General features: G+C 53.7%; 5 protein-coding genes across 5 annotated transcripts; 2 read left to right on the top strand and 3 right to left on the bottom strand.

The window, feature by feature from the left end:
* Positions 1–1,072: 1,072 nt before the first annotated feature.
* T069G_08605 (uncharacterized protein) lies at positions 1,073–1,457 on the bottom strand (the record flags this gene model as incomplete). Its single annotated transcript, XM_056175815.1, has 2 exons — positions 1,073–1,220; positions 1,309–1,457. 2 exons carry the CDS (start codon positions 1,455–1,457, stop codon positions 1,073–1,075), a joined length of 297 nt encoding a protein of 98 aa, XP_056026764.1.
* Positions 1,458–4,122: 2,665 nt separating this feature from the next.
* Positions 4,123–7,054, bottom strand: T069G_08604 (protein-tyrosine phosphatase domain-containing protein; the record flags this gene model as incomplete). The annotated part of the gene is made up of 5 exons (XM_056175814.1): positions 4,123–4,928; positions 4,983–5,190; positions 5,240–5,445; positions 5,500–6,385; positions 6,437–7,054. The coding sequence occupies 5 exons, from the start codon at positions 7,052–7,054 to the stop codon at positions 4,123–4,125; spliced, it is 2,724 nt and encodes a 907-aa protein (XP_056026763.1).
* A 6,929-nt stretch (positions 7,055–13,983) lies between these two features.
* On the top strand, positions 13,984–15,073 carry T069G_08603 (uncharacterized protein; the record flags this gene model as incomplete). The annotated part of the gene is made up of 3 exons (XM_056175813.1): positions 13,984–14,236; positions 14,339–14,788; positions 14,859–15,073. The coding sequence occupies 3 exons, from the start codon at positions 13,984–13,986 to the stop codon at positions 15,071–15,073; spliced, it is 918 nt and encodes a 305-aa protein (XP_056026762.1).
* A 420-nt stretch (positions 15,074–15,493) lies between these two features.
* T069G_08602 (ATPase family associated with various cellular activities (AAA) domain-containing protein) lies at positions 15,494–16,724 on the bottom strand (the record flags this gene model as incomplete). Its single annotated transcript, XM_056175812.1, has 2 exons — positions 15,494–16,428; positions 16,490–16,724. 2 exons carry the CDS (start codon positions 16,722–16,724, stop codon positions 15,494–15,496), a joined length of 1,170 nt encoding a protein of 389 aa, XP_056026761.1.
* Positions 16,725–18,329: 1,605 nt separating this feature from the next.
* On the top strand, positions 18,330–21,870 carry T069G_08601 (sodium/calcium exchanger protein domain-containing protein; the record flags this gene model as incomplete). The annotated part of the gene is made up of 3 exons (XM_056175811.1): positions 18,330–18,498; positions 18,569–21,324; positions 21,439–21,870. 3 exons carry the CDS (start codon positions 18,330–18,332, stop codon positions 21,868–21,870), a joined length of 3,357 nt encoding a protein of 1,118 aa, XP_056026760.1.
* Between the last annotated feature and the right edge of the window lie 478 nt (positions 21,871–22,348).

Here is a 22,348-nt window from a genome sequence, read left to right as displayed (position 1 = left end):
AGCATGGCCTGGCTGTCTTCGATGCTCTTGCAGTACACCGCCGCGGCGGCATCATCATCCGAAGTCTCCTTGACGGTGTCGTAAATGGCATCCAACTCCACCAGCTGCATCAGCATGACCTCGATGAGAGCATTCGAGTCCCTCGACTTCCACGCAATGAATGCGTTATAGAACACCGAGTAGGCCTGTGGGAACGTCGTATGCAGAGAAGGGGGCATTGTGTATCGGTTGGCCGGGGTCAGCCACGCCAGAATGTTTTCAAAGGAAATCAAAACATCCTTTGCTTTGTCGACCAAGTCCTGCAGCTGGGGGTTGCTGAGATCTGTAGCGGGTAGTCGATGACTGCGGAGCTGTGATTCCAACTCTCCGTCTTCCGGAGCTTCGTCAAAGTTGTTGAGCACCTGGTTTGGATGGCCAAGGATGAGGAAAGCACTCAAAAACGTGCGAACTGCCGCCATCTCGTCAACAGAGCCCGGCTCTCCCTCTTGGAGACCACAGATCCTGAGAAGCTGGGCCGTAACCAGGAGGACCTTTTCCTGAGCAAGCAGCTGAATGACAGTGTCGAACGAAGTGTCTCTGATGCCATCCACGCTGAGGCCAAGGGCGTTGAACTCGTTGAGAATCTTCTTCCTCGCACACCCACGCCACCAAGTCTGAATCTTGATGGCTGCTTCATCATCAGTCATCTGTACGGCCTTGGCTTGCGGCAGCGCTTCCGTAGACTTTTTGTTGACGACGCTGTGGCCCCTGGCACGCTTGACTGCCGTCTTATTTCGCAGCTCCTCCCTTCGCCTCTGCGCCTCGGCCATGCGCTCCTCCATCTGCGCCTTCATCTTTGCGATTTCCTGCTCGCGTCGTTCCTTGGTAGACTCGGCAATCTGCTTGGCCTTCTTGACCTCCTCTGCGCAGCTGGCCACAATCTCGGCCAAGTTGCGCTGCCTCGCCTGCTCCGCAGCCAGCGCGCGTTCCTCCGAGGTCGTCTGTCCGCGAGGCGCCGCCTTGGCCAGAGCGGCCCTCAGGCGCACCTTTTCGGCGTGGGCAGCCCTGTCGGCCAGCCGGGCGCGGCGGTCCTCTAGGAAATTTGTCCGGCGAACGTGCTGCGCAACGTATTTGCTCTGATCGCCATCGCGGCGACTAGAGGGCTGGATGGAGGAGCAACGGGAGTGGGCGGAAGAGAAGGAGTTGCGGCGAGACGAGGCAGCCGAGTCTCTGCGGCGTGCCTGTGACGGTCGGTAGAAACGAGCGGCGATGCGCGGCGGCGGCGTGAAGATGCGTCTGTCGTTATCATGTACGTCTTCCTCGACAGACGGCATGGCGAGATCAAACTCCATGTCCATGTCTATGCCCAGGTTGTCGTCTGAGAATGCGCAGTCGGACTCTTCGTAGGTATCTAAGGGTTCGGCCAGGTCGATGGAGTGGCGACGACGCATGGCATCCGGCTCGCTGGTTTCGTTCATGATTGTGAGTTCTCGTGGTCGGTCTGCCGGTTCCGGTCTTTTATAAGGCACCAAACTCAGACAAGTTCCGCCGAGGCTTGTTCCTCAGCCGTATAGTTTCGTGCCCAGGGAAAGGTGTGTAAAATTAGCTTTCAAGCATTCGCAGCGTAGGGCCACGCAAGTCGGACAAGGCAGCAAGATTGAGGGCGGGAGGTTGTTGCATGTGGCGGCGCGCTGCCTGGTCTTGGTTCACACGAACGAACCCCCGAAAAACTAGCAGAAGCCTTTTCCCGAGTGCTGCCAAAAGTAAAAAGGCGGCTTCTACCCTAATAGACAAAGAAAAGGAAGATAATGAGAGAGAGAGAGAATAAAAGATCTCACGACGGAGGGCGCGAATGTATTAGAGGAAAATGGCAAGTCGCGGAAAAGACAGTCAGAAATGCCCCCCGGTCCGATGCATGCGAGGTTTCGAAGGAGGAATCGACAGGACAGGGTGGTGAATCAACGATGACGGACAGAAGGGGAAAGGCGGTGTTGCAGCCGCTGTATCGGTACCTGCGAGGGCCTGGAGTGCAGTGCAGCGAGGCTTAGTACGAGTACCTGTACTTGTACACGCACCAGTTAGTGGCTGGAGCCCCGTGTTCTGTTCTACATCTACATACAGCGGTCAGCGATGAGATGAAGCTGCTGCAGGTGTTTGCCTTGAGCTTAGCTCTGAGATCCGGCAATCAATGCCTGTCTGGTTTCTTTCAATGGTTTGGTTCGAGTTTGTTGAGCGCCATGGGTTCGTCAGTTCATTATGCGCGCCAGGCTGATTGCAGTGACCAGCATCATGCTGCACATCAGCAGTACGAGTAAGCAAAACATTGATGCTACAGTCCAATCCAGGCCATTGACCGAATTCACGATGCTACAGTACTGTCCGAGTACTTGCTACATATCTTGGCCTCTGTTCGAAAGCGGCATCATGATTCAATCTTCCAGGGCACCGCCATTGGACCCCAGCTTTGCATGTACCGGTACCTGAGCCCGAACGTCATCCACGCAGCCAAAGAGGTCATGCAGGCCAACTCTACTCCGTACTGCCTAAACAAGTACAAGACCATCTGAGACCGGATCCATATCAACCATCAGATTCACATGAAATAGCATCACCAATCCCCATCGCCAATCCAGCAAAAAATCAATTTCCTCTTCACTTTTATTCGTTATTTTCTTCTTCACTCAGTACTGCTACCACCATTCAGTCCCTCGTCGTACCCGTTACCTCTCCCCAAACATTACCCCGTTAACAGAAAAACAGCGGGGGTGTTAATATGAGACGCCCACCGACTGATTGGCAATCACCTTCCATTCCTTTCCACGCCAGCCATCTCGCCATCCCAGCAATTCTTCAGCAGCCAGTTTCAGAGGCCACCCGGTTACTGATCGTTGTATCAAACACTGGAACATGCTCGCATATACCACTACCAATTGAAGCTACAACTCGCCCCTATCATCTGTAATGCGTGCCTGTACTCCGTACACTTTGCCATCCCCATTGATGCATTCATGTCGTGCCTCGAAAGACCCCAGTTCTATTAATAGCACCGCCCCTTCCGAACCACAACCTCGCTCACATCTCCAAGATCATTACCGAGCAGACTAACAACCTAAAGAAGAGAAAAGAAGCAAAAAACAAGGGGCCAAGCCAAATTCACGATGCATGTACTCCTTACTAGCCAACCAAATCATGTACGCGCAACCTCTCACACTCACGGCACTTATCACAGCGCGCGCTTACACAGAGCAGCACCGCCTACTAGACTATCTGATATCCTACATACGACATACGACATACGACATACAACCCCTGCTCAAGCAGCATCCCCATCCCGCGTCCTCCGGACCGAAATCCATCTCACTCAGTACCTTCATCCTCATCCTCATCCTCATCTTTCATCTTCACCTTACCGCAAAGCGTGAATCCTTCCCACCAAATCCCCCAGATACACCCCCAGATTTCGATTCCCGTGCGCAAAACAGCGAGACATGCATATGCACGTCCTGTCTCGGACCATCATATATACGTATACGTGTACTCGTAGTCAGTAGCATGTACCTACTCCGTATCATGTCATGTACTCGTATGTATGTATGCACGCACGCGCCATGTCTGTCATCGACGCTTGGCGCCCCCGGCTTTGTTTTACATGCATCTCATCCCTGGATCTCGTGTCTCGCCATGCAAGTCATGTCCCACATCTACATCTATAAGTATCACTTCACCGTACACCAGAACAAACGAACGACTTAAAATAATGGCTTTTATGTATAGTCCCTTTCCCGGTACCAAATTATGCCAAGGCAAAAACAAGATGCATGAGAACAAGTCACAGGAATACACATGTCGACCCGTTCCATGAAGCAATATATACACTTATACTCCGTAGTGTCGTGTTCGTTTACCAAAATGCCATAACCATCGTGTTCCATTCGACATTTACGCTTCCTGTTGCTCCGCGTAATTGCGTGTGCTCTTCGTAAAAATTAATTCCAATCCAACGCCGTCCCTTGCTGTGCCCGCTCGTCTTTTGCTGTGCTCCTGCCAATGCCTTGATTCCTCCTGATCGTCATCAGGTGTACCATCTTGCAAACCCTCGACGGGATGCAGTCTAACTAATTATCGAAATAAAACAAAATTGTATCATGAGAACTGGTAGCTCTCGCTGCGAGGTCTTTTGCCAGCACTGGCGCCGGCGCCTCTGTCATGCAATCGGTGGACCCATTCCAACACCGTCTCGTAACACAATACATACTGTCGTAGGCTCTGGACCATGCTGAGTCTCTGCTCGCGAAAGTCCTCTACCGTCTTTTGGATCAAATCAACCGAATCGTCTCGCACCCAAGACCCGTCGACAGATGAGTGCTCCACGCCTGCATCCTGAGGCCTTGGCTCGGGATCCGTGTTGAACTTGAAGCCCATCTCGTGGTCCGTGTTAAACTTGAAGCTCATCTCCCTGTTGGTCATAGGGGAGATGGCCTCATCAAAGTCCATCATTTGCGTGTCTTCCTCTGCCTCCCGAGCATTAGGTTGTCCGCCTGGCAGCTTGGCCAGCCGCTGGCGCTTCATCATATCAATCACACTGTCCACAGTGCAAAACGCTCCCGTCCTGCCACATCCAGCCGAGCAGTGAACGAGCATGGGACGGCTTGCGCTGTCAGCCTCGGGCTCGTCGTACCACTGAATCGACGCAATGTCATTGGCAATCTTGCTGGACCCCATAATCGAGGCCGTCTCGACTGGGAGAGCCGCACGCTGCATGACGTTGGCGAGCTCTACCAAGGCAAGAAGGTGAGACGGCTGAGCCGGCGTGCCAAAATCGGGCCAAGAAGAGAAGTGGAGATGAGTGATCTCTCTAATGGGAGCAAAGGGGTGAGAAGAATGCGTGAGAGCAAACTTGCGAATGGTGACAAAGGTCGGCTCAGATTGCTCTTGGGGAGTAGGCTTTCCTGCAGCTGTCTCCAGGCTAGTTGTCGTGTTAGCTCGCCTTCGGCCGGCCTCACTCGATGATGCGTTGCTGGTCTGCGTGGCGGCAGAACGATGCTTGTCGAGGTCAAGTGATGCCTTCTTCTCGGAGAGCTGCTTCAGCTTGATGGGCCCATATTCGCGATCCTTCCAATACGTGTGGCACTTTAGTTGGCCTCCTTCAGATTCGGCCGTCAACATGACAATAACGCGCACATCCTGTTCCCAGATGACCGACCAGAAATCCTAGAAAAAGTTAGCAGATGAGGCATTCATTTTGCATCATTCATCTCACCTCGAAAGTAGCAGGCAGGGGGCCCTGGCTCGCAATATATTTCTTGTTGCTCCTCGACGCACTGAGATGACTGGCATTGATGTAGTCACAAGCTCCTAGGGGTTTGTCCTGAAGCTTGACACGCGCATGCTCAAAGGGGAGAATGTCCTTGTAGCGGTTCTTGCCGCCCTTCTCAACACCCGAGAGTTGCACCCGGCCGTTCATGGCTGGATTGTGGGCAGGGTTCCCCTCGTTGAACGCGGCATACGCATTCTGCATACGAGTCTTCTCTTCCATCTCAATCCGCAAAAAGAAATCCGACACACGTTTACCGTGGTCTTGCGGGGCTGCCGCATCGCGAAGCCACAGAGGAAGCACGTCGGACTCCAGCCCATGAGGCCAAGCAACGTCCAACTGGCCGACGCCATCCGCCAAGTCCATGTTCTGTCTGATATTGGAGAAGAAAGGGTTCATGGACGTTGGTAGGCTGACGCCACCAATGACAGGAGCAAGGCCTCTCATAGCACCTGGAAAACCACCGCCGTCGGGGTTCACCGGCACGGTCGAGGACTTATCGACAAAGCTGGGGAACAAGCTTTGGAACTTTTGGAAGCCACCTCTGAGAATGGCAGTCTCTCCGAGGTATTTCTCATTTGTAAACTTCTTAATCATATTCTGGGCCGCAACGGTGTCACGCGCATCCGACGAGTGAGAATCGTACACAATGATCCTTTCTACGTCCTTCCAGGTGGCAAACTTGTCTCCTGCCGAGCTGTCTTGGAAGGTCTGTTGCAACTTTTCGGTGTTGTATGTATTACGCTTCAGGAGAGTGGTGGGGATGCACAGGTTGAGAGCTCCCTGGATTCGGGACGTGGCGTAGTTTGTTGAAGACCGTATGTCCAACAGCAAGATGTCGTCCTCATCCTCGGCCTCAAGTAGGTCCTTGAGAGTTTCTGCAGTGATCAATGATGGTTGCCCGGGCTCCAGCTTAATGGGCATTGTCGCAGCCCTCGTCAAGGGCGTCAATGGCGGATTAGGTGAAGGAGGCTGGGGCCTGTGCTCAGTCATTGTGAGTTGGGTGGTTGTGTTCTCAGATCGAGCCGGCGTCGCCTGAGACTGCATGGGGTCCATTGGCATCGGGGACTCGAATCTCGGGAGGTTAGTGAGCTGCATTGGGAATAACGAAGCTTCAGAATTGCGCTTCGAGTCGGATGATACATATGCAGAGTCATGGAGACTATCCTGGTCAACATCCATACGACTTGACGGGCGGTCTCTTGGCAAGCTTAGGCGAGGAAAGGAGTTCTCTGAGCCCGTATCGCTCGCATGAGTATGCGCTCTAGGCACTCGTGGGCGAGTGAGGGCGGGGTTGGATGTGGGCTGGACGTAATGTGAAGTCGGCAGGGCAAACGACCTGCCGCCCCTGTTTATATCAATCTGTCTCCTGAAGGCCTCAAAGTCGGGATTGGTGGCTTCGATAGGTCTAGGAAGAGCGGCAGCAAAGGACTTGACTGACGACGAGGCCGGACTCCAGTTGTTGCCCAGGCCAGACGAATCTCGAGGGTCGTGGGACGAATCGACAACGAGTCCAAAGTAGTTGGGACTCGGTGGCCTCATGTCGGGCCGCAACGGAGACAGCTTGGGAGGATGGTTCTGGCCGACGGAATGGGAGGCGCGGGGCGAAGAAGCGGGAGTCGTCGACATGCCAGTCTTGCCGGTGCGAGATGACTGCGAGAGGGAGTGAGAGTGAGAGGTGATGGGAGCTGGCGATGGTATCGTGTGAGTCCTAACGGTGTAGTGGACAGGCGTCCGGTCGCCAGCCCGAGAGTCGTGCATGGCCTGAGCCTGTTCAAGAGGGGGTGTCGATAACATTTAGATTGGTGCTCATCAGCAATTCCCAAGGCCCATAACTAGGAAGGAGTTTTGTGAAATGTCCCGACGACTTGTGTGTGGCCGGTGGTGGTGACGCTGAGATGTGATATAAATGTAGCTTTGGCTTGCTTGGGGGGGCTCCGCAAATGATCGACCAGAAGCAAGCTCGTGAAGCTTATGCTTCTTTGACGCGTCCCAGGACAAGGTCGAAGTGGAATCGGGTGGATGAGGAGAGAGTCGTATCAAGTAATCGAGACTCTGGGCCGCGCTCTTTAAGTCGAAACGAGGTGGCAAGAGTACCGAAATGATGTGGCGTTGGTGTCTATGACAATGTGCCCACGGCCGACCCGGCTGTGGAAGGATGGTAATGCAGTGGTAATGATGACTCTGAGAGCTGGATAGCCTACTGGGTATCTGTATGCAGCAATGCAGAGACGGGGCTGGCACAAAACAGTAGGGCTGGATATAAAATGCTGGAATAATATGCTGGATGTTGTAAAGGAAAGGAAAGGGGTGGTGGAGGAGGGAAATAGACGAGTAAATGGCGTAGATGACACCCGGCACGGAGGCGAAAAGGAACGGACAGAAGCGAAGACCCGGGTCGAGAACGAGATCAAGGTGAAACCACAGAATCCAAGCAGCCAGAAGGAACTCGATTCGACCGAGGGAGTTCAGTTGAGGCTGCCGTAGGTTCTCTGGGGGGTGAGGACGGGAGATTGTGGGATGAAGGGGCAAAGTTTCTGGTGCTGGTGCTCTCGTGTTGCAAAATGTTCTGCTTGCGGGATGGGGCCCAACGTGGTGAGGATGCCACCCCCGGACGACTTTTTTTTCTCTTCTTTTTTTTCGGTCCCGTCCAGATTAGCGCGCAGAGCCAGAAGGGGTGTGTGAGTGAGATGGAGCGCTGGGAAAAGGGAGAAAAGACAGGACAGACAAAGATGGCAGAAGACGACGGAGCTTTTGGAGGAGAGCAGAAGCTGGGAAGGTGTGGGAGGGGGAACAGGGGCCCTGCAGAAATGGCGAAAGTACTGCAAGGTACCGGGCTGGGGGAGAGTACTACCACCACCTGAGAGTACAGCGCGGTTAGGGGTTGCAACAGCGCCAAAACGGTGGATGGGGAGAGGTACAGGTGCGGGTGAGTTTACTTTGTCCCGGGCACATGTACTTGATCGTCTTTTTTTTTTGGCTTTTACGTTTCCTCTTTTAAGAAGAGCAAGATGAGACATTGTCCACACGATTATGACGATGTCTGATTGTGACCATGATGATACTAGCATCCTACCGCAAGATCAGGCAATGCCATTCCCCCGGAATCCAATCCAACCCATCGATGACTCCAGAACGCCAGATTGAGCAGAGGCTGAAGGGTTTTGCGGGCCTACAACAAGAACAAGGCGTGGCAAGGTGCCTGTAATCGTACATGGACAGCTTGCAACGCTACTTTACAGCACAGCACAGCGCTGGTCAGACAAAGAAACGAGAACCAGCAGCAGGTACTTGGAGGTACACGATGACGGCGGCCCGGGGGCTGGAGGATGAGGTCGCTGGTGATCGCGTGCGGAAGGGATCGGCGCTGGCATGACAAGCATGGAGCAGGAGAAAGGGTCTGGATCTGGTCTATTCCTCGGGCTGCAAGCACAGCAAACCGGTTTGTTTACTCAGTGATCTGCCAGAATGTGCGGCATGTACTCCGTATCGTCGGCCCTCCGTACTGTACGCTGGACCAGTTTCTGCCGTTTCTTTCCCCCCAGCTTCTCCATCCATCACGTCGACGCCGTTTGATTTTGCCAGCGGACCCTCGACTGCTACGGCCGTCTCTGCCAGCACAGCTCCTGCAACGGCCTCCTCGCAAGGGCGTCACAGGCGTCTTGGTTACGAATTGCCCCCTGCGCAGGCGGCTCTGAGGCTGGCCTGGCGGTAAAAAAAAGAGGCGTTGGGGCCAGCTTTGGTCTATGGCTGACAATGGTGCCGCCCCAAAGGGGAATTTAGCTACTGGCCCCCCGTTGCTCAGAAATTCGAAGACAACATGGTAGATTTTCTAACTGCTCTGGCGTCACGCAAAAGCGCAGGCCTGGCCCGCACAATGGAATTTTGGGGCTGACCGACTTGTGAGATGAATGACGATTATGATTAACTTTGGCACTAACGGGGAACCGTTCGCGTTGCATTAAGCTGCTTGCTAGCTTGGTGGGAGCAATATTTGCAAATTGATGCTACTTGATGCTAGTTTGCACCACTATTTTCAGTCGGGAGAGTCATGTACCTAATGTAATCATGGATCTGATTCACCTCGTCTGGGTTGACAGGCAGTTGGTTGTCTGGGGGGAATCTCTCGCCTCCACCGGGCAACGAACGCTTCAACAACACGACAATATAGTCTCTTTTTTGCCTTTTCTTCAACAACAACTTAAAAACACATGTTTAAAGCAAACCCACCCCAATGCCCGCCAAAGACAGCAATAAAGACGCCGGCTCTTGGTGACAAGTCACGCAGAATGCAGAATGAAGCCAGAAATTCAGACAGGCCCCGAAACGCTGCAGCCACCGTCTTCTCGCATGGCCTCTCGACGCCAGCGGCCCCACCACATCGTCATTGCGGCGCCAAGGGCCAAGGGTCCCCGCTAAGAAGACGCACTTGCTTGGCCCTTGGTGCTACAGAACTCGCTACTAGGTGCAGACTCGCTACTAGGTAGGTACAGACTTCGCTGCAAAAAGAGTGCTACGTCCCCCATAAAGACCCCCTCAAGCCCCCCGTAAGGCCCCCGTAGGGCCCCCGTAGGCCGCCCCTCACAGGCGCGCCAGGGCCAACCAGAGCGCGGGTGGCGCTGCCGCAGGACGTCACCGTGCCCCTTTGGTCCTGGTCGGTCGAGTCCAGACTTTGGGAGCCCCAAAAGAAAAAGCGGCTCCGCGATGCTCCGTGTCCCCGTAATCCTTGTCCGCTTTGTACCGCCGGGTAACTTATGTCCTGGGGGATTCTTCTTGATCAATGCTCATGGTCTGCTTTTGTTGCTCTTCAATGCGGGTGGTTTTATTTAGTGTATTGATTTTATTTTATGTATTTGCTTGTTTGAAGCTATAATGAAACAGGCATCTTGCAACAGGTTAAGGATTATAGGTGCCCATCAATGCTGACCCAGCTTGGGATACTCATCATGAAGGAGTTCAAGTTGTCATATCCTGCACTGTGCATCTGCCCGTAAAAGTACATCGGGGCACCCCTTCCGCTCCCCTCTCCACCACACCACCGCCATGTACGAGTACCTGTAGGACACGACACGACACTGCGTCTTATCGTCTGGGCTGGGCTGGGCTGGGGCTGGGCGATGCGATTTGATTGTTTGCTTGGTTGCTTGGCCCGGGCATCCACCAGCGGGTGCCTGCCGGCCAAAGCTTGATTCTCGCCATGCAATTGCCGGTTCAACTCAACAGGCAACGGATTGCATCAGCAAAAAGAAAGTCTAGAACCCGACGACGTGGAACATTCCGCGACGGGCACAGTGCCGCAGACTGTATTACCGAATTACATGTCACTTCCCAGGCGCCAAGGCGAGCGGCCCAGCTGAGATTTGGTTTGGGAAAAAACGGGGGGCGAAAAGGGCAGCTTCTTGTCGCAGCGCGGGAGCAATGACGTAGCCGTCTCAAAACGGCATAACGGCTGTAAGCAAGTCTCTGTCCGCCTTCCTAATGCATGACTGTGAGTGTACGTACATGTCGCAGACAATGAATCACGACTTCTGACAAGAGGCCCAATCGTCCATATATCGAGAATTGGATACCGATGCCGATACTCTACGTTAGTACGTACAGCAACAGATTGATTTTCACAGCCACAGCAACGGTCAATGAAAAAAAAGTGATGGACAGGCACCGAACCCAACTACCCTCGCAAACTACACACTACCGGCCCGCACTGGACTGTGACTAGAGCTGCCCATCCAACCCATTATCACAAGGATAATATTCCATAGAGACACCACTCTGTTTTGTTCTAGAGCTGCGACCACACACACAACACACCATCCCTCCCTTTCGAGATTTCATGTACTGTAAATCGTGCGGAGTCCTCGGGACCAGCACCCAGTCAAACGTGGTATTTCGGCATCAACTGAACAACAACATCTCAGCCGTCGCGGTCCAGACTTGCCCATCCAGCAACACACGCAGCGTTGTGTGGTATTTCCCCGACAAAAGCATGGGGAGGTCCGTCATTCTCACACCGGTTGCAGCTCGACGATCAACTTGGTCCTACACTGACCGGAATCTGTAACAGCAGAGCTGCTGGTCTTTCGTTAACCCCCCCTGGCCCTGTCTTGTCTGTTGGACCCCCTCCATCTGCCATCCATCAGCTCCCACCCCAAGGCGGGTGCTTCGATAGGGCTTGCGAGCCCAAATTGCGATGGCCACGAACGCAACCAAGTACCTACATACTTGCATCACGGCATCCCTACCGATGGCCTCCTACATGTACATAGTTTCACAGCAGTCGAAAAAAAGTCTCCGGGCTACTACCTACATAGGCAGTAAGATACCGGCAGTACGTGGAACCGTGAAAGACCACGCATGGTAAACTGGTAAGCAGCTAACGATGTACAACAATGGAGCAGCAGTTCTGCTAGCTCTACAGGTACTCCATAACACCTCACCACAACGGACCTGATGAACCCATTCAATACGAATGGAACCCCCCAGCACGCATTGCTTTCTTCGCTCAGTCTAATAACGGAAAGCCGGAACCGTGGCCCGTCCGTCAAGCAAGCTTTGCTCTAAAACGAGAACAAGGGACACATACACGCCCCGTACTAACGAAAAAGCTGTAGAAGAAAAAAGGGTATTCCGAGAGGTGTATTCCGAAGGGGGTGATGGGCTCTCTCTGTCTTTTTTTTTTTATCGGTCTGCTAGACATTTTTTTCCCTGCTTCAGCCTGGCCCGATTTCCGAGTCACGCAATCTCTGTCGGGTCACGCAATCTCAAAACACCAGACCCTTTTTCCCATTCTCCACCAAAACGTCTCGTGAGTTCTTTTTCCTGGCAGTCCTTGTGCACCAAAAAGCAGGGAAATCTCTTTTGCAGAATTCAAAGGGCGGGAAAAGAGGTTCCAGGCCCTATCCTGAAGGCGCATTCCTCTATTCACTTGATTTTTTTTTTTTTTGTCTTACGTCGGTTGTAAGTCGTAGGACTCGGCGCCTTTCGTTACCCTGCTGACTGATATGAGCCGCCGGTCCCCCAGCTGAGGCATTATCACAGGTCATTTTTCGAACTACCGCCTAAGCTAAATCCTGCAGTACATGCATCTTATTCCCGAGCGTAGCGTTGCCCTGCGTGTTGATTGGCCAAGGATCCAAATCGGCTGGCCTTAATCATCATGCTTACGACGGAGTCAAAACTCGAGGGCCAAAAACCACAATCGTTTCCCGCTTTGACTAACAACAAGCATCCACGTATCCCGCTAGGCAAAGTGCGCATGGAGCTGGAAATAACGCGCTGACGATTCCGGAATCTTATCTGCCGCCGCCAGGGCGTTTTGATTCTTTGCTTTTCGGGCAACTTGCTCCTGTCAAGATAGCCCCAAGACGTGCTGGACAAGGGTTTTTGCTTGATGCTTTGTGATTGCTTCCTATGGGCATCGTAGCAGACTTGAAGCACTTGTAAGCCGTGTCACAGGTTCTTCCGCCCCAGAGTAACGGTGGAGAAGAAGAAATTCACGTCTCCAAAAGCCAGACAAGTGGAGTGGTTTCGGGTCATGATGGCCCGAGATTGAGTTTCCAGAGTAAACTTGTTGCATCTGCCCATTGGCCTTTTCTCTTGAGGCGTAGAAACATCATTTCGACCGAGTACCGTCTCAGCTCATAATAGGCATCGTAAAGTATAATTATCTTAGGGTGAAAGATGAGAGTCCCTTGGCAGATGAACAAGACCCACGATAAACGCCTATTGACTTACACCTGTAGCAAAACTGCGTCAAAGCACGACTTGTACACCCACTTGATATGCTTCCCATATTGCGATCTACAACACAGATTAGCAAATGCCAAGCAATGTCTAGAACATGAACGAAGCAGTGATTTCCGAGCAGCGCGGATCGGACCGAGTTCTTTATTTCTACTTCTATTCCGCGGTGTGGCTGCATTGACACACGATATACTGAGCCAAACGAGCGAAACCGGCCGTGTCCTCTTTTCGCCGGCACCGCATCCAAATAGCTTCTCTTCAACCCTATCCATGGCCCAATTGCTACCGCGGAAATGGTTTGAAATCAATCGGAGTTTGATCCTTTACAAATATCCCTCTCCAGAGCAATTAGCCAAATAAAACAAAATCGCTTCTCTTTCCCACCTCCCCGTTATGCCGTCAAAACCCGGCAAAGGCGCGCCCTTTCACACAAAACCCCCCTAAATGCTCCTCACCCAAACAAATTAACAAACCCAAAGTTCCATCCGATAGGATGAATGAAAATACCAAGACTCTTAGAAAAAAAAACCCTCTCAAGTCCTTATCAAAAATGATTACAGTCCAGCCGTTTTGGCGTCAGATTTTGCGGAGGCAAATCTTCTCCCCCGCATGTTCACAGAAGGCGGGCTTCCGGCTCCGTTTCTCTGGAGCCCCAGTGCTCTTAGTCATACGTCCCGAGCGCGCGGGCTTTTGTAGATGAGAAGCTTGACATTGAAGAGGAGGCGTTGAGTTCTTTATGCGATTCTTGGATGGAAAGGCGCCATAGTTGTGTTTTGAAATCCTTTCGTGATATTAAAAATAATCAAATTGCCACGGCTTTTTGGTTGAGTAGCATCCCCAGAGCAGAGTGTCATACTCAAACAGTCAGTTCGCCATCTCATCTCACCTCCAAGAAAGACTCACACCAACACTCTTCTCAGGGAAAAAGAGTCAAGATAAATCCAAAAATGTCTCAATCCGCAAGCAGCCTCTCCGCAGAGGAGCGCCTCAAGGCCCGCAAGCCCGTCCCGAAGCCCGTCCCGGCCTATCTCCCAACTGCCGGCTCCCCCCTGAGCGTCGACAAGAACCTCTACGAGGCCATCCAACAGGCCCCAAGAGTCCTCGTTGAGGAATTCACCGTTCCTATCCGATCAGGCAGGGCTTGGGAGGCACCAGCAGGATCAATTGTGAGCATCAGCACGCCCGAGGGGCCTCAGGTCGGTATGTATTGTATCTTTTCCTTCATCTCAACATATCATATCGAAGACCAGCATGAAATCGTATATATCCCAGTCAGTAAATCACCCAGCTAACATATAAAAGGCGACCTCAACATCTGGAACCGCCACAACCCCCGCGAGCGCTTCTGGGCCTCCCGCACCCGCCAGCTTCACTCCACCCACGTGTCCACCCACGACCGCCTCTGGTCCAACCTCCCCTACATGCGGCCCCTCGTCACAATCATCTCCGACAGCCTCGCGTGGTACGGCCAGGACGAAAACGGCGGCCGCGTCCACGACCTGCTGGGCACCCGCTGCGACCCGTACATCAACACCGTGCTGTCCGACTCGCAGTACGACTTCCACTGCCACTCGAACCTGAGCCGCGCCGTGGCCAAGTGGGGGTTGAGGGAGGAGGATGTTCATGATGTTTTGAACTTGTTCCAGGTCACTGGGTTGGATGAAAAGGGGCGTTATTTCATGAGCCCGTGTCCGGCTGAGCGAGGGGATTCTATTGAGTTCCTGGCCGAGCAGGACGTCCTCATGGCCCTGAGTATGTTTTTTTGATAACCCCCGTTCATTATGTATAGATGTTATGAGTGTGACTGACACGATGAAATCAGGCACCTGTCCCGGCGGCGATCTCTCCCTTTGGGGATTTGGAAGCGACAGCGAAAAGGAAATGATCAAGGTTTGCCGTCCCCTACACGTCAAAGTCTACCAGCTGCAGGACAAGGAACTCCTCGCAAAGAGCGGCTGGAAGCCTGCAGAGACGGCCGGGTACAAGGGCATGCACGGAGTCTTTTCCCCTGAGGGAGAACCAAGTCAGCGAAAGTAGATTATAGCCCGCAAGTTGGCATAGACGATGTAGAATAGACATATATAGGCTAGATTCGTTGTCTTCATGTTGGAATTGAGATGCAGAATAGACATCTGTAGGCTAGATTGACTCTCTTTTTGCTGGAATTGAAAAGGCTGTTGCGGTGAACGTTGAAAACCGGCAAGGGTTGTCTCATACAAGGTGACGACATAGAGTACAGTCTCATATCATTTGATACATATTGATGGGAATCAAAGATGGGGGGCAGCTAGGGGGTTGATACCCGCATTATGGTATAATTGAACTACCCTTACAACTCCAAGTCCGTGGCTGCCATAGTTGTTTCTATAAAATAAACCCGATGCTGCAGGATACAATGTTTTTTTCCTTTCTTTTTTTGCGTGTCTGTGTGGGTGTGTTTGTTGACATGCAAACCAATCACTTCCACAGCTTGCCGAGGGAAACCTCCTTATCATCATGCTTGTTGAGAATCTTGGCAGTTGCCAGTTCAAAGTCCTCTTGTGTGACGTGAACTCTCCTCTCGCGGAGGGCATACATGCCCGCTTCTGTGCACACACCCTTGAGCTCGGCTCCGGAGCAGCCGTTCATCTTCTCCGCAATCTTGGTCAGATTAATGCCTCTGGTCAGGTTCATCTTGCGGCTGTGGATTCGGAGAATGTCGGCTCGTGCTTCGATGCTCGGCGGGGGGAATTCAATCTTGCGGTCGATACGTCCGGGTCGCAGCAAGGCGGGATCTAGAATGTCGAGTCGATTCGTGGCCATGATGACCTTGATGTTCTTGGTGGGCTCAAAACCATCAAGCTGGTTCAGCAGCTCCAACATGGTTCGCTGCACCTCAGAGTCTCCTCCTGATGAGCCTTCCACTCGGGAGGAACCAATGCTGTCGATTTCGTCCATGAAGATGATTGACGGGGCGTGCTCTCGGGCCATGATGAACAGCTCTCGGACCATTCGGCTACCCTCTCCAATGTATTTTTGCACCAACTCCGAACCAGAGACTCTGATGAACTTGCAGGCCGTGTGGTGGGCCACGGCTCTGGCCAGCAGCGTCTTGCCCGTACCGGGCGGTCCATACAGCAAGACACCTTTGGGCTGGGCTATGCCGAGAGACTCGAAGAGCTCGGGGTGTTTGAGGCCCAGCTCGATAACTTCCTTGATTTCCTTGATCTGCTGATCCAATCCACCAATCATGTCGTATGTGCTGTCGGGGACCTTTTCTACCATCATGAGCGATACCAGGGGATCGACCGATGACGGCAGCATCTTCTCGAGTTTGTAGCTGTCTGACAAGAGTGTGACTCTCTTTCCGGGGGTGAGCTTGGAGATTTCGACATTATCGGAAACATCGACAACTGGCACGCTGGGGGTTAGGAGCTGTGAGGGAATCGCGGGGTGATATCATTGATGACCAACCATATTTGCCCTCGGGATGTACCTTGACAAGCACCTTTTTGGTGCTCATCACTTTGACGACCTCTCCGACGTAGGACCCGGGCTGCTGTAGCAGGCCCAGCTCTTCTCTCAGTAACCGGACTCGGGAATTGTAGTCGTTGCGTTGGGCCTCGAGACGGCGGAGGGCAGCCTGACCCTTGAGGATCTCCAGCTTCATCGCCTCGATCTTGTTGCGGTAGTACTCGTCGAGCGCCATCTTGGGCGGGCTCCCAGTGGGGGGATGATGCTGGGAATGTGTGAGAGATAAGAGAGTTGGAGATTTGCCAAAGATCAATGCTTTGTTGGAGGCTGCGGTGATGCGTCGTCGAGATGGTGAATGCGGAATGGTGGTGCATGTGCTGACTGTAGTCCGGGATTGGGGCCAAGTTGAAGCTGCGCAAGGCTACAGCTGGTGCTCGTAAGCGTCAATCGAATTCGGAATATTCGTTCAGCCGGGCTCCGTTCCGCCATCCCTCTCCCTCTGTCTCGTCCATTGTTTCTTGTGCTCCAGTGAAGCTGCCACTAGCGCTGCAACCGCCGCCAGCGACAATCGGGCCTAGCCTTGGCTGACGTACAAATGCACCAGCTGCTGCATGCACGTCAAAAGCCACCATCAGCTCGAGCTTGGGCACTAACCGCAGCCTGAAGGACGCTGGAGATTAGCGCTCATAGCTTCATTCACAGCTCACCCTCCCTTGCGCCAGAGCTGCAGCTGTTTAATTCCGGGCTGCATGGCACCGCGTCTATTATATATTGCGCTTGCGTGTTTTTTTTCTTCTCTCTCCCCGTTTCTTTCGTGTCTGTTGCTCATGGCTCCGTAATGCTAGCATCAATACGTACATGTAACTAGTTTACTGTAATCTCCCCATCATGCCATGCGGTGGACGATGCGCAAAATGACGTTGCATTAGATCCTGGCTGGTCATGATTTGCGGATCACAAGGTGCGCCAAAGCGATAGGTCAAGTCGTGTGAGCGGCCCCCAGACGGTGAGAGTTCCATGGATGCCTTGCTTCTGTTTATGTTCCAAATGTTTCTGTCTCTGTTCTCTGTCTCTGTTTCGTGCTTTTCCTTCTCTTGCTCTCACTCGCGTGTTTCTGCAACATCAAACACAAGCGAGGCATTGTATTGCATACCTGCATCAATACAAAAAGCGGGCTCACCGAGGCTAGCTCTACGAGTACGAGCAAAGGGCAGCCTGTTGACATTCTTTGCATATCTCACGGCCACAGCCATTGCGCATCGTTGGGCTCCCTGCCGCTTATCCTGCGCCTCGTCTTCGTTCTCCAGGCTCTCACTGCCCACTGCTGTTTGTAAGTCCGGATTCGCTAATTGACTCTGGAGATACCCGAGCCAGACGGTGCCTCAGCCCATCGATTAGAGTTGGGTCCGCTTGCCGGCTCAACCTCAGCTCAGCTCACCTCTTGCTCTTGCTCTTGGCTCTTCCTTTTAATAATTTCTTCCTCTCCTCTCATCTCTCATCTTTCCAACATCGCCACCATCAACTTCTTTTCCTTCACATCTTTCTCTCCCTTTTTCTTCTCTCATGCCGTGATGCCACATAACCAAAACTGCCATCATCGACACACACTCACACATTCGCTGATCCCGTGTTCAGAGCCCCTCCACACTGCTAGAGCTCGCTAGCCCGATCTATCTAAAAGCCGCCGGTGGACAGGGATACCTTCGAACGTCGTTATCTCAGCCCTTTTTTTTATTAAACCTGCCGAGACCTCGTTCAGCAGGCCTGCGAGGTTCATCGTCAACTTTGTCGCGGCACCGTCGCCGCTTCGACATCGCCATCGACATCGCCATCGCCAGCCATGGATCCGTCGCAGCAGGACAACGCGCCATCAGCGCATCGCGGCAGCGTTTCCTCCGGCATGATGTCACCGACGGACACTCGAGCCAATCCCCTGTCGAGGCAAACGTCCCTCGTAGACGACAGCACTCAGTCGACAGATACCGTACGGCGGCGACCCGAGGGCTATGGTAGGACAACGCGACACCGTCATACCCACGCCGTTTTCTTCGGATCTTCAAGCTAACCCAACCTTCAAAGGCACCATCCAGGGGTCCCCGAGCATGAGAAGTAGTCAGACGCTGGGTGAAGCTTCCACAGACCGCCCGCAGGGAGCGCGGAGCAGTCAGGCTGGCCGTTCCACGTCTGCTGCAGGTGTTGAGAGAAGTCAGTCATATTCTCGCCTACGGAAACCGCCGCTTTCACGGCGCACGTCATCCAATACACCGCACAGGGGGGAGGTCTTCTCCGTAGACGACGACACACACGAGGTCCAGGCAGATGCCGCCGAACGCCGCGCGGGCTTATCGACGCGACGACGCCCACCGCCCCCATCAGGACTCGCCCGCATACAGTCATTTCGTAGTACCGAAGACGACGACGAAGCCGAACGAGACGATGAAGCCAGCGCGGCCGAGGAGGAGCATGGCGAGGAGGAGGAGGAGCTGCCACTGGAAGAGCACGTCGACTGCGACTCTGACGGCGAAATCAGCGAGGCCGAGAGCTTCACGCTCAAAGACAGGCAGCAGGCCATCAACCAGACACACCCGTTTGGTATTCGTGTTTGGAAGCCTGCATTGTACAAGAAGGACAGATCTATTCAAAAGTTTGCGCAGGCAGACATCCACTCCACGCCCGGCGGCAGGGTAAGCAACTGGTTGCTCCTCTTTAACCTGGTGTGGACAATCTTCTTTGGGTGGTGGATAGCTTGCTTTGCAGCCTTTGGCGCAATCATATGCCTCTTATTTGCCGCCGCGCCTAGCGGCAGAGAATATGGAAGAGTCTTATGGGGCCTGGCGGGCTACCTATTCTACCCGTTTGGCAAGTTTATTCGGCTCGAGAAGGATGAGGCCTACTTGGACGAGGATCAGGATGAGGGCAGAAGCATCTCCGAGTACGAGCAGTGGCAGAACGGTGACCTCGAATACGGCCGGCTATTCTTTGGACCCGATCGACACCGTTCCATCATCGGCCGCTCCAGGAGGAGCATTGACTCGGAGCCCAGCGAGACGGAGAGCTTGCTGGGACGAGGGCGTCGCGGCGACTCTGGCGATCTGCACCCCCGGATGAAGCGAAGGCTCTTTGGCCGCGGCGAGTGGAACATTGGCCGCATCATCTTCTTCGTCTTCTTCTACTGCCTCATTTCGCCCTCGCTCATCATTGTGTCTGGCATTTGCTGGTTCCTCGTCTTCTGGATTCCCATGGGCAAGGTAACCATGCTACTGTTTGACCATCTCAGGAGGCACCCTCTCGCCCTGTCCTTTGAGTCCCACATCAGCTACGCGCGAGTCGACGACGCCCCAGACTCATCCATCTTGGTCTGCACCTACCGGGCAGTCGGCTCAAAGTACTGGAAATACACCATTGACGGCACAAACATTTTCTTAATCAACCTCATGGTCGTCGTCGTGTTTGTCATTGCCGACTGGGCCATCCTGGACCGAATCCTACACGTGGAGATGCTCCTCACGTCGCCCGCCTTCTTGTTTGTTGCGGGTTTGCTCTCCATCATCCCGCTGGCATACTTTATCGGCCAGGCCGTAGCATCCATCTCAGCTCAGTCCTCCATGGGCCTAGGCGCTGCCATCAACGCCTTCTTCGCCACCGTCGTGGAAGTATTCCTCTACTGCGTCGCACTGAGCCAGGGCAAAGGCCAGCTTGTTGAGGGAAGTATCGTGGGAAGCATATTCGCCGGTGTCTTGTTCCTGCCCGGCATCTCCATGTGCTTCGGAGCCCTGAAGCGAAAGACTCAGCGATTCAACGCCAAGTCGGCCGGCGTGACGTCCACCATGCTGCTCTTTGCCGTTGTTGGTGCTTTCGGCCCAACGCTATTCTATCAAATCTATGGTACCCATGAGCTCAACTGCATGGACTGCGAAGACTACGGCAACGGCGGCCTCAACGGGGGTGCCGCACGCGATTGCCGACGGTGCTACTTCTCGCAGGCGCCCGCACTCGACGACCGGTTCTATATCGAAGCCGTGCGGCCGTACTGTTATTCTGCAGCCTTTTTGCTCTTCTTTTCATACCTCATCGGTCTGTGGTTCACGTTGCGCACTCACGCCGCCGTCATCTGGAACGCCGAGGTGGAGGAAAAGAAACACGAGGAGGCGATGCACGCGTCGGTCACTCTTCGAGCACCGCAGCAGCCGTCAACGGCCGAAGCCACCGGCTCTGATAATATACGCGAAACGCATCTCTACAAGCGCATTCTAGGCCAGTCGCTCAAGCAGGTCGGCCTACCGGACACCTCCCGCCCGAGCTCCACGGCTGCCCAGGATGCCGGTGGTGCCAACGGATCGAACAGCACCCCTCACGTGGTGCCGCCCAGGGGTGGTGCTGATGAGGACCAGCAGCCTTTGCGCCCAACGATCAAGGTCCCCGGCCTGAGCCAGGTGGACAACAACCTGGTGCGAGAGGTTGCCGAGATCGCTGCCACGGCCGCCACCATTGCCTCCCGCGACCGGTATACGAGCGCACACAAGCCGTCCAGCGCCGCCGGCCCAGCAACACCGCGGCCGCACGGCGCCAGCCGAGCCAGTCACCACGCCGATGTCGAGGAAGACGTCGCTACTGCGGGAGCTGCCACTGCTCACGCAGGGGGCCACGGCCACGACGCGCCCAACTGGAGCCGCACCAAGAGCACCGTGATACTGCTGGGCGCCACCATCCTGTACGCCATTATTGCCGAGATTCTGGTCGACACTGTCGACGTCGTGCTCGAGAGCTTTTCCATTGACCAAAAGTTTCTCGGGCTGACCCTCTTTGCCCTAGTCCCCAATACTACCGAGTTCTTGGTAAGCATCCGCCCATCCATTCACACCCAATCCCCTGAGCCCGTGCATCCCCCGTGCCCCGTGCCCACGTTTTTTTGCTGACGCTATTGGATTTTTTTTTCCCTGCTTGCTTAGAACGCCATTTCGTTTGCCATGAACGGAAACATTGCACTATCGATGGAGATTGGCTCCGCATACGCCCTCCAGGTGTGCCTGCTGCAAATTCCGTGCCTCGTGCTCTTCTCGGCCGTGTTCCCAGGCATCCCTGCTGGGGGCGATGCCGCCATGTACACCTTTTCATTGCTCTTCCCGCAATGGGACCTTGTGACGGTCATCCTGTGCGTGTTTTTGCTCAGCTACGTGTACGGCGAGGGCAAGAGCAACTACTTCAAGGGCAGCATCCTGATGCTGACATACCTTGTCGTGGTGATTGGGTACTACTTCAGCGGCTACACCGAGGCGTCCATGGGCCTGAAGCGGTTCGACGTGATGGGGTCCGATGGGAAATATCAGTCCTTCAAGACCATTGGCAGGTCAGCAAGCGGGAGGGCGTTTCAAGTGATTTGAGCGGCGTAAAGCCGAGGAGTTGTGTGGAGAGCTGCAGCAAAAAGCAGCCTCCATCTTGTTACTACTACTTTTGCTAGTTCGATAAATGTCCGCAAAGGTCCGAACGAGCTGCTGCATTGTCGGTGACCTCTTTCGTCGTTTTGTTGTTGTTTTTTTCGTCTGTTGTTACAGTACCCTCCGGCTTTACTTACTGGGGGAGTGGGTGCTATATCTTGCAGGCGTGGGTATCTGCATGCATACGTTTTTCTTTCTTGTTTCTCTTTCTCTCATGGCTTTCCCTCTTTTTATTTTAGGAGGGGCAATCTGCCAGGGGTCTTTGCTTGTCTTGTTCTGCAGAGCCGGCATTTTCTTTTGAGCGGATCGGGTATTTTTTTTTTTTCTGGTTGCGTGCTTCTCGTTTGTCCTCTTTCCATATTTAGGTATGGCATGACTTGTTCGAAATCGTCTCACGGGATGGCAGGCTGTATGGCCGTTGCAT

Source organism: Trichoderma breve, chromosome 5 (genome assembly GCF_028502605.1).
Source record: "Trichoderma breve strain T069 chromosome 5, whole genome shotgun sequence".
NCBI classification, from domain to species: domain Eukaryota; kingdom Fungi; phylum Ascomycota; class Sordariomycetes; order Hypocreales; family Hypocreaceae; genus Trichoderma; species Trichoderma breve.
This window is presented reverse-complemented; position numbering and strand designations above follow the sequence as displayed.